The sequence below is a fragment of the Natrix helvetica genome, assembly GCF_964273705.1.
Source record: "Natrix helvetica genome assembly, chromosome: 3".
NCBI lineage: Eukaryota > Metazoa > Chordata > Lepidosauria > Squamata > Natricidae > Natrix > Natrix helvetica.
This window is the reverse complement of record NC_138549.1, coordinates 100,630,821-100,648,957: the sequence shown is the minus strand read 5'-3', so window position 1 is coordinate 100,648,957 and position 18,137 is coordinate 100,630,821. Positions and strand designations below refer to the sequence as shown.

At 35.5% G+C, this 18,137-nt stretch overlaps 1 protein-coding gene across 2 annotated transcripts in view; it reads right to left on the bottom strand.

The window, feature by feature from the left end:
* Window positions 1-10,686: 10,686 nt before the first annotated feature.
* Window positions 10,687-18,137, bottom strand: part of NEGR1 (neuronal growth regulator 1) — a 550,020-nt gene continuing 542,569 nt past the window's right edge. For both annotated transcript variants that reach the window (XM_081946106.1, XM_081946107.1), the window contains exon 7: window positions 10,687-17,679. In XM_081946106.1, coding sequence (XP_081802232.1) covers window positions 17,555-17,679 — 125 coding nt within the window. In that variant the 3' untranslated portion in view covers window positions 10,687-17,554. The remainder of the gene's footprint in view (window positions 17,680-18,137) is intronic.

The following is an 18,137-nucleotide window of genomic DNA, read 5'->3' as shown; positions in this document are numbered from 1 at the left end:
ATACTTACTAGGATCAAGCGTCTTGTATCAGATCAGATATAGGTTAGGTACAATAATATATTCTAATTTGGGGGTTGTAATAATTAAAGATGACTAGAATACTTTGGGAAATACACAAATCCTGACAGATGTCCAGTAATATAAATCTCCAAAGTCAAAATTAAATTTTCATGGGATCTACAGTTATGTTGTAACATTCAAATTTAAATGCATGACATTCATGTAATGTCACATTTTAAAATCATCTATTAATAAGGTGTATAATTTTGTTGCACATGGTCTCTGGCTCATCTTTACCATTGCCAATTAAAAGTAGTTTGAGCAGGGAAACATCACAGGAAGCATGTATGAAGTTAGTTCTACTCTTCCCATTGTTTCTCAGTTGGCACAAGATAGGCCAATAGTTGCTATCGCTCAACAAACGATTCACTTTGCTGCCCATGTAATAGATTTCCTCAAGAAAAATTCACAAATTCTTCAAACTCTATTCACTATGAATGGTTCAATCTTTTTGTCTTGGTAAGAGTACTATTGGATGAGTCCAAAGATATGACAGCAGTATACCCTGTTCTTTCCCACAGTGGCCAACTTGGAGCAGTCAATTTCTCATCCCTCTTTACACTATTCTTAACTTTCTTGTCACTGTCTGATATAAATCACATTTCAGTGCCACTATGTCCAATTTGAGTGACAGTGTATAAATCACACACTGACCCCATTGACTTCTAAGGATTCAAAACAAGGAATAATCACAGCTTCCACAGTTGCAAGTCTATTGCCCTTAATCAGTATTTTTAATAGTAGCATTGATATGCCATAAGGTTCATAAGATGTACTTAATCACTCAGTAACAGCAGTGGGTATTGGACACTGGATATTTTTATTACAAGTTTGCATACTGAAATTGGTATGTGGGTCTACTCTTAGAAGAAAATATTCTTTTATTTGATTTTTTTTTGGTATAAAGATCAGATCTATTGTAAAGAAAAAGAGAGTTATCTGAGATTTACTGCACCAAAAACAAAAGCTATACCTGAGCCCTTATGTCTTTTGAATTTTTCTTGGAGCTCATTAAGAACTACTTACAATTTTAACTAATAAATATTTAAGAACACTTTCTTTTTTAAAAAATTCAGATTGTGTGAAATTTTAATTCCTGCTTAATTTTTAATCTGAGATTTGACATTCATAAGGATTTTTTTTAAAAAAATAACCCTGCTCTTCAACGAAGATGCAAAGATGTCAATTTCATACAATGGAGCTGGTGAGTCCTCCTGCCAACCCATAATTACTAGCAAAAGCATGTCAGCTTTTGATATTTTTCTCAAGATTTTTAAAGCTGAAGGTTACATTGCAATATTTTCAAATTGCCCCCATCCCTTCTTTCTCTTCTGTGATACAGTGGGTGTTGTTACAAGAAAATGCTACCACCTTCCTTTCAAAGATGTTTTTTTTTTGTTCTGATTCTTTTTTTTAACTAATTAACAAGGTATTGAATATGTGTTATATTTGTAGGGGGTTTCTTTAAATATCCACAAGACACTTTTCTGTTCATTTTAAATTGCCTTCTGACTTCTACGAATTTTAATTTGAGACCTAACTAAAGATATGACCTCTTTGGTCATAAGTGACTAACCCATGACTCTTCAAAAATGGTTAAACTCCAGTTCTTACCATCACTGACACTGCTGAATGGGACAAACAGTAGATAAAATTAGTATCTAATTTTTGGAAGGATTACAGGTTGTTCAATAGGTTATTCTATAAATTGCTTCATTGTTGCCTTTCTCAACCACATTTCAAACTGTCACATTGGGAAATTCTTTTTATTCAATCCAAAATCAGAGAAGTCCACAGAAATCAGAGAAGTCCACAGAAAGTCCACCTGATGTTAAATATTACAGAGTTGGAAGGAGTTAGATTGACCATCCATTCAATCCTTTTGTTCAATAAAGAAATCAGTATTGAAATCATGGGAAGTTTATCTAGATTCTGCTTGAACACTTTCATTGGAAGGAATTCTAATGTGCATTTTTTTTGGTCTCATATATCTCAAATCAAGCACTATGCAGGTCCTAATACCTTTTATATCAGCCTCTGATCACTAACAGTATAATCAATATTTTAGACAATCAGCTACATGTGAAATACTAGGGCTTATATTTCACTGGTGATTCACGCACAATTGAGAAACTCATTGCATCATGGTTGAAAGACAGCGCTTGCCTTGTATGGGGTATATGCCGATTCAACAGTCTAGCAAGTGTGAAATTTCATGGATTTTGTATTAAAGTAACAATAAATAAAAATCTACCAAAAGATTTCATTGTGCATTGGGGAAATCAAAGTCTTTACTCTAGATGATCCTTGTATGGTACCCAGGAGTTTCTGTCATATTTTTTAAAAATAATTATTTTGATTTTAGTAAGAATTTGGGATTTTCATATACAATAAAGTTTTGCTGCTTCTGTCTCTGCTTTATGTCTGCTGTAGTTTCAAATACATTACATTGCCCCCCCCCCATTATTTTTCTCCTTCCAATTCACTGTTGTTTGTCTGATTAAGGAAAGATAATAATTGCAAGCTTCATTCATAGGATAATGAGTAATGTGCTCTTTGTGCAATTTCCAAAGGCTTCACATTAGACTGAAGATGCATTTTCAAGCACTTATTAGGAAATGCTCACAAAAGATAAAAAGCAGGCTGGTAGTTAAGTGTGGAAGAGAAAAGGCCTTTTTGAGCTTTTGAGAAGCTCACGGTAAATACCAGTTACATACAAGCTTTTGGTCAAAAAGTACAAATAAAAGAAAACAAAGCACCCCATAGAACAGGGATGTGCAACTCCCATTAGTTCAGTGACCATGGGTTGTATTTTGGGTGGGAGATTACGAGTTCTAAAATTAGAAATGCATGTTTTAAGATTGTAAACAGCTGATGCTATTGGTTGTGTTATGAAAACTCTCCCCAAACTCTAAAAACATGAAAAAAAGAGTCGGAATTTTTTTGAGGGGGGGGGTGCGAGCCCATAAGGGATATGTGTTCTGGGAGCATGCAATACAGTGGCTTATATATGTCCCTTTCTTGAACACTGAAATAAATGGAGCACAGTCTTGTGTCCCATTATGAAAAGAAATAAAACAGTCAAAATGGAACATCAACGAAATATGACACATGGGCCATTTTTGAGAACAAAAATGGTGCTATTGTCATTACATATATTACAAACAAATCGGGGAGGGGAAATAGTAATATTAAATTACAGCCATCTCAATGTAAAAATACCTAAAAGAAGACGGCAGAGTATTTTTCATAAGACTTTCAGTTAATAAACCTCCAAAATAGCTTTTCTCTGGTAAGGAGGAAGACAATGGATCTATTGGATCTAACATACTTGTCTGGAATTACATATTGTAGCTGAAGTTGTATTATTTAGACATGTACATATAACCTATTTAATGTTTGCTCCTGCCTGTAGAGGAAAAAAATCAATTTTAAGATCCTGGGTTTTTTTTAAAGATAAGTTTCCTTTTTATGAGTTCAATGTGGGTTTGAAGGGGATATTGGTTCTTTAATCTTGTTACATATCCAACTAATATAAATGAAACTATATTGGTTATTTGTTCTCCAAAGGCTATGGATTCAGAGTTTTTGTTTTGGTTACCTCCTGACCCCCCCGCCCCCATAAAATCAACTTTGTGCTGAGTCCTAAGGCAACAAAGCAAAGAATACAACATTTCAGGGGGGTCTACATATTACATAAACTAGGTACTTTGTATTTAAAATTCACATTTAAAAAGTTGTAAAGAGCAGGCACTTTTTGCCAGGTTTAAAAATAATAATTTCAGAAAAGTACTAGCTAGAAAAATATGTTTTCCTGTTGTGATCCTAAAGAAAATCGCTTTGCTCAAATTGTTATCAGTTTGGGAAGGACTCATCCTTCCCACCCCCCACCCCCAAAGAAATCGTAGAGGTATGACAGTAATGGGAAATCCGTGTTAATAAATGCAATATTCTACCTTGGTAAAGAGTCACAGTGAAGTTAATGTGCCTTGATAGACTTTCCAGCTTGTGAATAGTGGCTTCTCTGTATGTGCCATATGTGCACAGCAGCCATGGATATTGAACATAGCAATATGGCTCTGGTTAGAAGGCAGGCTGCACATCACAGAGACCATTCAAAGTGATGTATCACACAAATCTCCATCAGAGCAAATCTCTCCTTTAATGATCTGCACACTCTTACATACAGTAGGTTTGAAAGGCAGCCTAGTTGATGTTATTGACATTTTAATGTATGTATGTATGTATGTATGTATGTATGTATGTATGTATGTATGTATACACACATAAATGCATGCATGCAAGCATACATACATACATACACACACGCACACGCACACACACACACACACACACACACACACACACATACATATATGAAATGGAAAAGATGTATTTAACACCAGGTCTAATTTACCACCAATAATGCTTGTTTTTTCATGAGGTTCCTTAGGCAAGTTTCATGTAGAATGGCCTTCCTATCTGAATAGCACATGGGATGAAGACTACTAATTTTAATGACCCACAAGATGCAACGGTAGGTGAATAGATTAGTTTCAGATTTGAAACTAATCAAATCTCAGGGCAGGTAAATAGATTAGTTTCAGATTTGATGTCATACTTGACATCCTCAAGGAAAACTGGAAAAGCTCATTCTTATTCCAACTCTATGTTTCTCTTTTTATCTGGCCCAGCACTGAGTGCCTGATGTGACCATCAATTTAATTTCATATTGTGTCTCTTCGTGCACTGAGCAATGTCTGAACAATTATTCTACTATAGTCTGAAAGGCTAGGAGCCAGCAATCCAGAAAGCCCCCTCAACTTCCATGTGCCTAAGATTCTTTGCCTTCCAGACTTCCCTCTTCAGTGCCCTTCCTTACCAAATAGAAAAGTCAACTTAAAGAAGAATTTCATCATGTGATAGAGATAGACAGGGCTGCTCTCAAATGGTTCTGAAGACAACGAGGAAATCAAGATGTTATGGCATGATTGCTGCACTGCTTTACAGCATGCTGGAAGGATTTTTTGCCCCCTTAAGTGGCATGCCAAATGCTTTCCTAAAGAAAGGAAGGATGGGTACACGGAAAATCTTGAGGGAAACCTGGACAAAAGATGTGGGAAAAACCTGGAGTCATCTTGTCAATCCAAGCAGTGCTACTGATTCTGGGTCATTGGAGAATTTAAATTGATTTTCTAGCTGCTGTAGACAGTTATTTCAATGGAAAAGAAGTGGATATTTTGCAAGTATGTCTTGATGCCTGACTTGTTTTAAAGGAGAGATAGAATGAGAACATTTATGAGGGGCATAAGTATGCTGAATAATAATAATAATGATAATATCCCTTAAAAAATATGTGACTGCTTTTGTGTCCATTTGATTCTTCACATGTTTCTGGGGAGATTATGAAACTTCAATAGGTACTCTTCCAGAAATGACCTTGGCCATTTATATTTTTAATAGGAGATCGTTCCTTCCTTCTGCATACTTAAACAACCTCAAAGTGCCTAGCCACCAGAGGACGTTTATTCTGGGACAATGTCAAGTTCTCTCCTCAGCTGTCCTTGAAGATCCATGCAGGAAGATTCCTTACCTGGAGAAACAATGCCTCTGTGATCTTCAACCCACATGCATGTGCTTCTCCAGTACCTATACAATAGAGTCCTATCTTACTGTTACTGCACAGTTACTGCACAATACCCAAGATACTAACCTTGCTACAATACATAATGTTGCGAGCTTCCATGCAGCAGCACTTAAGTCTGTCAAATGATGACCTGGGCTATAAACTAGTTTTAATGAGCATCTAGTTTATCATTCTAGAGTGTTCTGTATTGTGACTTAGTCTGCCATATGTTTTATGCCCCCTTACACCAGTTTAATGCTTTCACCCCTTCTTTTAGATTCCTTTTAGACTTTTATATACATCTCATTTTATATATTCTAGATTTTTATTATATTTTAGCCTTTGATGTACTTGCTATGCTTTTTAATTACTGTGCCGTTTCCTCCTTATGCTGGTCTTTGACCATAAAGATTTGATTTGATTCTCTCTTCCTCAGGCTAAAAAACCTAAAAAGTCATTTTTGACTCTAACATCACACAAAGAAGTATTTTCCAGTTTATAGACATTTGTTTTTCTTCTAAGTAACTAAAGAAAAGAAAAATCTATAATCAAGATATACCTTGTACACTGTTGTTATATTAGGTGGAATAATAATCAGAATAATGAAATGAATGATCATACAAAATTTTAGGCAAAGTTTGGAAATTTATGCAAAGACTGGAAATATTATTGACTGTATTATAAATTTTATTTTAGATGCAATCTGAAAGCTCACGCTGAATATCAGATTTCACACACTGAATTTAAAAAATACAGACATCAGTGTGAGTTTAGGTAGTGTATAGTATAGATTTTAGTGAGAAGAGAAAGTAAGTGCACAATTTTAGTACTTCTTGGGGAACAAAAAAGTCTAAAAGTAAAGATCAAGAAAAAATGACAGATGTCATTATAGCATCTGATTGATGTAAAATTGTATTTTAAAAATAACAGTACTTTGTGGATGGTTATTTTTCAGTGTTGTAATCAGTAACTGTGCTCTAAATTCCCATTACTACTAAATATGTGTTGGTGGTATGTTTTATGGTACAAATATATATATTTCTACCCAAGGAATACCTCACTTTTCATGAGAAACATTACAGATTAATAGTTTATAGGATTATTGTGACATCTCATGCTTAGTATTGCCTGATTTATGACAAATTGCCAGAAACATGTTTAAATTTGCCGGTGGAGATTCAATTTCAAAAATCAGCTTTAGGTATGATATGAATGTACTGCTGACAATGAATTTTTAAACATTTCTTAAGAATTTCTAACATAGTCTTACTGACCCATCTTCCTGGCATCACCCATCCATTCTTTAAACAATGCAATGCCTGTCTAAATTACTATTATTTCAGCACAATTGCCAAACTCTGCAGAAGATTCTATAATTTCTAGCAGGAAAATCACAACATGCAGAGGTATTTCCTAATCTTACCCCCTTCATCACTATAAATCTTGGGATGCTCCTTGAATTTTAGACACTTGGACATCAGCATCACATTTTTACAAGTAATTCAATGTGATTATGGAAGATAATGTTGAATGTTATTTCATTGTTATTTGTGTCTGTTCTAGGGTACGTTGCATGCTAAGGGATCACTATTAAATTCAGAGAATAATTTCAAAGCATAGGCATAACTCATCTTATCCAAAATAGTGCATGTGTTATACCGCATTCTACATACAGTTAGTGTTACATTATCTACTTGCAGTAGTAGATATAAAATTCGGTGCAGATAGTCAAGAACTTAATATAAATATAGTTACTGTAGTGCAACAGAATTTCTTTTGTAGTGTGTATACAACTCTCAGGGCTGTGTCCACCCCAAAAAAGAGATGAATCACCTGAAATAAAAGTAGCATTCTTTTCAAATACATGTAGACAAGCCTGTAAATATATGCTTAGATAAAACATTTTGGTGCTGTAACTGGTCCTTGGAGCAAAGTCAACACTCAAGCATTCAGCCTGAAGAGAGTCACAAACAAGAAAATCCTTCCAGTTCTTCTGAGAGAAGTTCATATCTATGATCTTTTATGGGAATTACTATATCCTAGGTTTTTTCCCTGTATAGTATATAAGTAGTCTACAAAGGAAAACTATACTTTTATCCTGCTTAATTTTTTTAACTCTTAAAAAAATTAAAACACAAGGAAATTAAGGCAGTAGAAATGCTAATTGCAGCATCGCCTTTAAAACTATAGCTGAAACTAAGGAGTAACGTTAGATGCCTATCATACAACCATGTATTTTTAAAATGTATGCTTATATAAATTTTAATTATTCTGCTTTTGTATAATATGAAGCCCGTATTTATGGCTTCATTTGAAGCAAATTGGGGAGACAGCTTTGATCCTTTCCTTTGTCAGGCAAAGTAGGAGAATTCTAATTACTTAGACCATCTCCTCCAGTTTAAGAGGCCAAGGCCAACGTTTCATCCAGAATGCAATTTAGGAAAAAATTATGTTTCCTTTTCCTGTCCATTAAAGTTTCCATTGAGCTGAAACCTAGATGTGGAACAAAACACATCATCTTGTTTCTTAGTTAACAATAACTTTCGAAAAACGTCGATTTGTAGGCTGAGTGAGTTTTCTGTTGGTGGCACAACATTAAAACCAATGAAAAAAGGGGGAAAGTGGTAAAATCTGAGAATGTACACATGCCAAAAATACATTCTCCTGGTCATTAAACCATGATTATGGCTAGCAGCATTTGTTCTCAGGAAAGAAAGATGTTGTGGTCAACAAATCCATCAACCTACTCAACAAATAGTGATGTGATTCTCATTCATCAGGCATATGCAGAAAAATCCATTGGGAAACAGAACTACCTGTTGTCCCTTTAATTCTCACCCAGATAATCTTTTTCAGCTGGATACACATGAAATAATCTTTTCATTTATGTGACAAAGAGCCATGGTTTTTATGGTCAAATGTGCTCTGAAATCAAAATATGTCCGATTCTGTTCTGAACCTCCTTAAAGTTTGAGAAGATCTTCTACAAAAGCAAAACAATGTGGCATTCTCCAGGTAACAACAATAACAAAATAATAGAGTTGGAAGAGACCTACGAGGTCTTCTAGTCCAATCCCCTGTGGAGGCGGGGAAAGCCTATACCAGGGGTGTCCAAACTTGGGAACTTTAAGACTTGTGGACTTCAACTCCCAGAATTCTGGGAGTTGAAGTCCACAAGTCTTAAAGTTCCCAAGTTTGGACACCCCTGGCCTATACCATATCAGACAAATGGTTGTCCAATCTTTCTTTAAAAACTTTTGAGTGTTGGAGCACCCACAACTTCTGAAAGCAAACCATTCCACTAATTAATTGTGCTGTCAGAAAATGTCTCCTTAGCTCTAGGTTGCTTCTCTCCTTGAGCAGTTTCCATCCATTGCTTCTTCCTGCCTTCAGGTGCTTTGGAAAATAGGTTGATACCCCGCCTGCCTGGCAAACCCTTAGATATTGAAACACTGCTATCATGTCACTCCTAATTCTTCTTTTCATTAAACTAGACATACCCAAGTCCAGCAATCATTCTAAATCTATGTTTTAGCCTCCTCTTTAAATCTTAAAGTTGCCAAGCTTCTTACCATGGGTTATATTACTGGGCTAGAGAGAAATTTCCAGAGAAGTAGGTGGCCTCTCTATCCTTGTTCAATAAATGTCTTGATGTATTTTCTACTGCAACTATGTTGTCTGACTTATTTTATAATTTCTGAAGTTTTCAATATCTGTCTACTTGATTAAATGTGTTGAAATATTCTCTTATGCAAATATCTCTGCCAATCTTCAGTGAATGTGTCAGCTATGTAAATTCTAAAATCCACATACCTGGCATGCAAGCTTATTTTCCAGATCATTGAAAGCAACAGGATATTTATATATATGACAGACATTGATTAAAGCAGCTTTAGAATAAGAGACATTTTGGTTTCTAAGAAAATGTGTCTGAAGGAGCCATTGGCCACATTTTCCACAGGTCATCCCTCAAGTAGTTGTTAAGTAGTTTATCAGGACCCAAAATCTGCATAATGCATTTTGCTTTTGCTATGGAGAGTACAGGAGAGAAAAGTCAATTGAATAGATTTAATTTAGATATAAAATATAATTTAAAAGTCCCATTTTAAAATAGGATAGAATCATTTTTAAGGCACACTCCTAGAAAGTACATATATCTTATGGCAATTATTTGGGTATGATCATGTTACACATATTAGCAAGTGTTCCTACAACACTTGCTAAGATGTTTGAACACTGTTGTTGCTAAATCATATGGCAAATGCAGGTAAATGTCACAGATCATTTCAGTTGGACGTGTTTATTCCAGTGGTCAGTTCCTACTGGTTCAGCTGAACCGGTAGTGGTTTGGCGGCTTGGGTCGTTGGAACTGGCAGCGATCCAGGCCTGCTACGCCCCCAAACCAGTTCCCAGTTGGCACTGCTGGTGCCACCATCTTGTTTTTCAGTTGCACATGCAGCAAAGCACACACACACAAGCTAACCGGCAGTAGTGCCAGCCAGGACCCACCACTGTTTTGTTCCCTCCTTTTACATGTTGTCTTTGTTCATTTAGCCCAGGGGTAGTCAACCTTTTTATACCTACTGCCCACATTTGTATCTCTGTTAGTAGTAAAATTTTCTAACCGCCCACCGGTTCCACAGTAATGGTGATTTGTAAAGTAGGGAAGTAACTTTGCTTTATAAAATTTATAAAGCAGAGTTACAGCAAACCCCTACCGCCCACCATGAAAGCTGAAACGCCCACTAGTGGGCGATAGGGACCAGGTTGACTACTCACTGATTTAGCCTGATGGTTTGCATTTATAGTCAAAAGATCCAAGATTTCAGGAAGAGAATTCAAGATCTTTTCATAAGGAGATAATAGGAACTTAATATGGGACTGTCTATGTTTAAAACATGGGGCAGCCTACTGACCTTATGGTCCTATCGCTATCTCAGCTAAGCATACAGCTCCAAAAAATAATAATAAAACCATGTAAATGATAACATGGACATATATTTATTTATATTTCAGCTGCATGTGATACTTTCATATATTTCCATAAAGTGTATTTATAAGCAATGTTAATGTACTTGTATTAAATAAAGCAGAGCTTTGCAATACTCCCCCCCCAAAAAAAAACCAGGATCAGAGATTATGAATTCAAAATCAACTTAGTGATAGAAAGGTTTCCATAGCATGGTATCCTCCTGAAATGACGAAAGTTCAACTCTAAATGACTACACTGGGAATTATAGCAGCTGCTGAAGTCCAATCTAGCAGGCAGCAGATTAAGAGAGGCTGATCCCACAAACATGACTGGAATGTTCTGGTTGCAAAATCCAGTCAGTGGGATGTGCCACAGTCTTTAAAAAGTGTATACCATGCCCTCCCCGTTCTGGTTTTCAGGTGCTATGAAGTACAAAATAATCTCTATTTCATTATTTTAAGAGAGGGTTTTTTTTTGGTTAATATTAAAGATTGTCATCAGCCTTGCAAGACAGTTCAGACAGGAAGCATGGCCAGATGAATAATTCTATTTTATTGTAAGGTTACATTATCTGAATCTTGCAAGTCTGAAAGTAAATTTCGCTCCTTTCATCTCACAGCCCAAGGTAATTGTCACTCCCTCATTCTTTTTGCAGGCTAAACTACCTCTTATCTCACTTCTCCCCTGGCTGGAGCTCTTCTCCCTGTCTCCCAAGCTCATTCCAACCCATAACCCATTCATAATAGTAGAAGGTGAAAATAATTGAATCAATTTGTTTATCATCCATGCTTCTAATATGTGCAATATTAATTTTACTCTTTAGTTTAAGTTGCCATGCCAAGCACACAGGAGAGCAAGCCCATTGAACTGACTGGGAATTGCTTCTGAATAGAGGACATTGGGCTGTGTTCTTCACACTTAAAATTATATTCCCACTTAGTTGGTGAAGAATTCCCCTTGATAGACAAGTACAGAATTGCATTGTTAGCATCAGAACACATTGGTCACCTTCATTGTCTAAGTGACGAATACAACACGGAAGGCAACATCTTACTTATGACATACATTATGATTGGGTGGAAATTAATTGCCTGCTTTGCATATCCAATTCTAATGAGGAGAGGTACCCCAGCTATTTGAAAGAGTTGTTATGGAAAGTGCAAGAGCAAGTATTTTCAAATGGTCAAAGAAGCTACTTCGTTTGTGTCATGTGGAGATAGCCAAAAACAGTTTTTGAAGCAACAGTGAGATCATGGGGAAAAAAAGAAGAAGCGCTTTTAACTATTAAAAATAGTGTTTGTAAGTGGCCCTTCATATCTCTTTCAAAAGATTAGCATAGCCCTGGTGATGCAAAATTCTATCTTCAAAATCCAACACTCTGCAGATGTTTTGGAAAAGGTACACACACAGAGTTCATAAAATTGCTTTTGTCCAACAACTATAATTTGTACGTCTTCCCTCATCGCTCTATCATCCGTTTCTAATAAGGCTAATAATGCTACTGTCCTATTTCTTCTTTTCCAGCTTTTTGCCCTATGCTGCAAAGAAGGATTCATTTGTTTTTGCAGCCGAGGCATTCCATATTGGACAGGCAAGAAGCGTTTAGAAAAGATAAAAGAAGGATGTCTTGTTTAAGGAAGATGAAGAGAAGTAGTTGTGCTCGAGATGTATACAAAGTGATCGCCGATGGATTTTTACAAATGTAACTGAAATTAATTTACCTTACTTCCATACTCACAGTATTTCTTTTAATAGCTACAGGATAAATCCTGCTATGGTGTACACCAGGCTGAACAACAAATCAAGCCCATCTGTATGTCGTAGTCCAATAGGTACTTGACAGCCTTCTTGCTTCTGTAGTCCTGGACTGGCATTACAACCATAATATTTGTTGGCATCCAGTGGTGAGCTGTCAGATATGGGTTAGTGGAGTACATTCACTTTGATGGGTCATGTTTTGACTGACAGAGTTTATACCATCATCCCATTATCTAATAGCAAGTGTGATCAAAGTGAGAGTTTTACCACTTCTTCCAGATGTTATCCATCACTCTACTTAATTAAATCAAAGGCAAAATGTCACCAGATGCAAAAAGATTTGGACTGCAACATTATTCGTGTTTTTACAAAACATTTGTCTGCCCACCTGGAAATATCAGGTTTGAATTCTGCCATGGCTTTGAAATTTCTGACACAGTCTACTTGGTGAAATAATACTTGAAATTACCAAATGCTCCTTTGGGGTAAAAACATTTTTTCCCAAACAAACAAACAAACAAACAATCCTTCCACTGCAAGTTATGAAATATGGACTATTTTCCTCAGACTGGAAAAAAAATGGTCCAGTCCCTGAAAGTAAGTGCATACTAAACTTTAAGGCATTTTATCCATGTATATTCATATTTTGGTATACACAATCTTAAGTGCACACAGTTTTGTGGGGTATATGGGTATTTTGGTCAGAGTAATGTTAAATACTGATTTTGAAAATGTTCAGGGGAAAAAAAAGCACAATACTTTAGACTGCAATGCTATACTCACTTACCTCGCTATAAGTCTTACTGAATTCAGGAGGGCTTATTCCAGGGTAAATATGAATAGCATTGCACACTTAGTGGTGCTTTCAGGACATCTGTATCTGAAACAAACTGTAATTTTAAACAATATGAAGAACAAAAAAGAATGACTTCAACTGAATTTTCATAGCAATTTCCCAGTTAAGATATTTTTTTCAAAAAAAAAAAAAGAATCAAAATTCATATTACATATATTAAGACACCCTTAATGCCAATCAGCACTACTACTTACACCATAGGCATTAACTCATTTTCTCTGAATGTTAATCTGGTAACAATACAGTTGTAATTAATTGTCTTATTTTAGCTGAAAGATTGTCACAATTCAAAACTTGGGACACACTTTGTGTCTATATTCATATTCATATTCATTCCATGACTGGGAGAAATATAATAGGGGTTGATTAAAATTCTAAACAGCAATGATGTTGACTAGATGACCACAGATTATTATGTAAGAAACAGAAACAAACATACCCCACACTTTAAGGACTAATAAACTCTGTAAAATGTTATTGTAATTTGAACATCCAACACAATCCACAACAAGTCCCATTAAATCCCAAATTGTACAGTGATCATATAGAAAAGGCTTACTAGAGAAATCTGGAACTTGTGTGAGGGGGGGGCGCAATCCTGTCAATAGGCAGACACCTGCTATTAAAAAATGATTACTGGGACAATTCAGTGCAAAATTAGGTGTGTGTCTGTCTTGATAGGATTAGGTTGAACATATTTTTGCAAAGGTGCCTCTTCCAAGGCAAATCCTGAAAGTATTTATTGAGCTAGTCTCAGTTTGACAATAAATACTTACAGAATCAAACCCAGTTTCATACATACAATTGTTTCCCTTACACAATCAGAAAGTGGTTTTTCTACTATGTTTCCCCTCCCCCTACACCTAGGGGTTTAATGTTTTTTTTTAAAGAAAACACTCAACAATTGCAAGTGAACATTCAGAGGCTGGGCTAAACATTGAGCTAATATATTCCAACTGCTATTGTGGTGAGAATTTCCATACAAACAAAAACATTACTAATCCTTTTATCACAGGTATTTTCATGTTCAGTAATAAGAAAAATAAGATCACCCTGTTTGCTGCAGGAATCAGCAGCCTCCGTGTGCTGGGGGAGGAATAAGAAAGCAGTTAACTTGACTATAGAATTTGGATAAACAAATCTATTAAAGCAGCTCTCTACGGATGTGAAAAGGAATGCTGGGTTCTCTATTTGTGACATAGCTTTGAACTGTTTCTTTTTCCTTAAGAGAGTACTGACAGAAGATTCTGTAGTATTGCTCCGTTCTTCTGTGAAATGCATTCTAGAACTTTAAAGCTGCAATACAAGGGAAATTAAAGAGAATGACTGTAGGCATTCAAAGGTACAGGGAGCACACAGCACATTTGTGAAACTCATATCCTGTTCTTGGTTTGTATGGTTTATATGTAACATTCCATGGGGGATACATGAATGGGCTTTTAGATCTATTACGCAGCAACATTGACTGCACTCCTTACTCTAATAAGTTTGAATGTCTGGGCAGAATATTCCATTAAACCAATTCAATCAAGCTTTTCTATTTAAGAAAAAAAATCTATGTAACAACAGTTGATTAATGGCAGAACAGAACAGAAAATACAGACTGCTTCACTGAATGGTGATAGCCCTAATATGAAAAGGCCCCCATTTCTGAGTGGCAGAAATCCAGGTGAGGACTAGATGACAGCAAAGAATTAGCATGTCTGTGCCTATTTGCTGCCATCTAATGGGCACCTGGACTTTTATAGCCCAGCTCTGGAGACTGAAATTGTTTAATAATCATAATATGGATATCCTTCCTATTTTTAAGAATCATTCGTTGGTTGTAATGGAGTCCCTTCTTAATCTAATACTATTTTATTTATGGAGTAAAAGAGCAGAGTACTGAATGGTATAATATGGTTTAAATCTGCTGACATGTGAACAGATTGTTCTGGTTCCTCCAATAGTGATATTTGGGTGGAAGATATTTTTAAAAAGGCTGAATTTGTACTCAATCAGTAAATTTCCTTTTTGTCTGGCTTTGATAGACTTAAGAATGGATACCCTAGTCATTTATTTTAAAGTCACAGTTACAATTTATAAAGATCAAGACCTGGTAGCTTTTTCTGCAGACCTCTGAGATATTGATAAATTGGGTTTTGCTTTTGAGATCTTTTTGCCTAAGAAACAACACTTTATCTAACATTCTGAGTCACTTTATTGCACTTTGTTATAAACGTCTCAGCAACTTCAATTAAAGAAACAAGCTGTTATCATTCATCCTGAACCAGGCAAAAGACAGGGAAAAGGAAACTGCCCTCATTCAAGTAGCAAAGAGTAATTTTCTCACTGTACAGCATGTCAAGAGTCCAAATAGAAGTCTATGCATTTGCTGAAGTATCCATTTACTTTACATCAGAATATTGTTTCTACAGATACATGTTTGAATGTTTAAAATCTTTTGTTAATTTGCAACACTGCATGTCAAACACATATAATACTATAAATTTGCAGTTTCTCCCATTTTCTTCCATTTAAAGATTATCTGTTTAGAATGACAGATCTACAAGTTCCTTACTAGATTGTGCAGACTGACATTTAACAAGAGTTATTTTTAGGGTTAATCTGAATTGTTCTCCTTTAAAGAGAAGGAGAATTGTTCTCCTTCTGGGGAGAAAATACAACATCATGCTAAGACAAAGGTAGAGAATCAACACTATGGCAACCAGATGTGTAGCACATAACATTTGGGGGGAAAACCCCAACCTCTTATAAGTTGTATTTAAGAAAAATTATAAGTGAGAGAAAAACTCTTTTATTTCGTGTTCTGAAAGTTCTAAATACATGTTTGAGAATAACATATCCATCTGCATTTTTCTATCATCTTCCCTACATTGTATGGCATTTAATCTAGCATTTACATGACCCCTCTCTCCTACGTAAAACAGTGAAGATTATGGCACAGTTACAGCAAACATTTGAGGAAATTCTTCAGCCACATGTTTATGTAGGAGAGGAAACAGTCATTTCTTATTTAAGCAAACTAACTTTAGGAAAAAATGTTTGAGTACCAATGATACATTAGCACATTCCTATGTAGCATCTGTGCCCTGTGATCGGAACAGATGTTATTCCTGATGTCTGGGCACATGAATGTATATATCTTAAAAACATGTAGGGTTTTAAAAATATTTTTAAATCTTCTGGCCATTCAAATGATTTAGGTTTTCTCATTACTAGATGTTAACAGGAAGAATAATTCTGAAATGCCAATGTTGATATTGAACACTAAGTAAAATAAAGGAATGTTCACTTTCTCTGCAGTGTTTTGAAAATCATGCCACAGTATGAACAAAGAAAAGGGGCAACATTCATAAAGAAGCCTCTGCGATATCTGCCGTTTTTAACAGATTTGGGGAAAAAAAACAACCCACTTCCAGTACCATCTATTTACTCTGTCTGCTTCTGTGCTCAGTGTTTGAATAGTTCCTTTCCCTACTGGTACAGCCAATAGCACCTTTGTTCTTAATAAGAGATTCAGTACCCTTGAACTTAGCATCTACCAAAATATATATATGTATATATATATATATTTATATAATCTTCCACCCGAGAGGAAGAAAAAAGCAGTATCTTATGAAGGCACACCCATGCTGAACAGACAAGAAAATCAAAATTAAAGCATAACTGCACAGGGCAGTTATATTACAAAGCTCATTCTTGAAATCTGAGTGTCATGCTAGAAGAAAATCTAGATATGTATTCTAGTTTGAAGAGATGAAAGCCAATGTTATTTAGCTTTTTTCTGTTAAAAAAAAAGATTCTGTGTCAATATAGATAGAATCTTATTTAAAGAGGGAAATGAATGCTTGTATTGCAGCCTTAAAGATCACATTTTTTTTAAACTGCAATTATTTGGGTTCTTTTTTTTAATGTAAACTATTGTCCGCAACTTGGCAGACCATGACTGAATGCTTTTGAAACGTTGTAGATTACAAACATGAACTCACAATTAATATCCTCTAAAAATAATTTCACATCTTTCAAAAAGAAAAAAGAGAGAGAAAGGTAAAGAAAAAGGACAATGTGTACTTCTTCACAAGGTAATGCAGCTAATAAAAAAGAGAGTAGAATTAAAGTATTTACATAATGAGCAATTCTACAGAAGGCGATCATTCCCAAATAAGCACTGCTGATTATATCCCACGACGTGTTTTTTTTTTTAACCAACTCTACCAGATTGGATCCAGTCATCAGCACTTTCAAATAATCCTTAAAAGCTTTCCATGGTTCTTTACATTTATTGTAGAACGATGTTCTTCAGGTACATTATGCTGGTGTAAGAGGACAGTGTCAAGACAAGGTACCAGCAGGACAAGAGAACTTCTGCACCCCCAGTGATTCCAAGCTGGGTTGTACTTGGAGCTGGAAAAAGAAAAAAATACAGAGTAGTTACATATTGATGTTGTTTCGCTATCCCTTACTCATTATTGTGTTTATTTACTATGCTATTTTTTTTTAATCTGCAAGTTAGGATGAGTTCATAAACAGGTTTCAAAAAGAGCAACCCTGTGCTACCCAAGATGAAGAGAGGAAATGAATGGGAAAAATATACACTTCTGGAAAGCTAAAATTATCCATGGAAGAGCTATTCTCAGCAAGGTTTATTATAACTCTATGTGCATTTAATTAAGCTTCCTCTTTTTTTTGGCTTTGAATTCTTAAAAGGAAATATAAATAAGCCTGATAATAATTACTGAGACAAGTCTGGATCATCTTTTGTGGGTAATACATATTACTGCTCTAATGCAGGAAATCTGGGACCCTAATTCATTATTTGAATAAAAATGTCTCCATGTAAAAAATTCATTCACTGCATCACT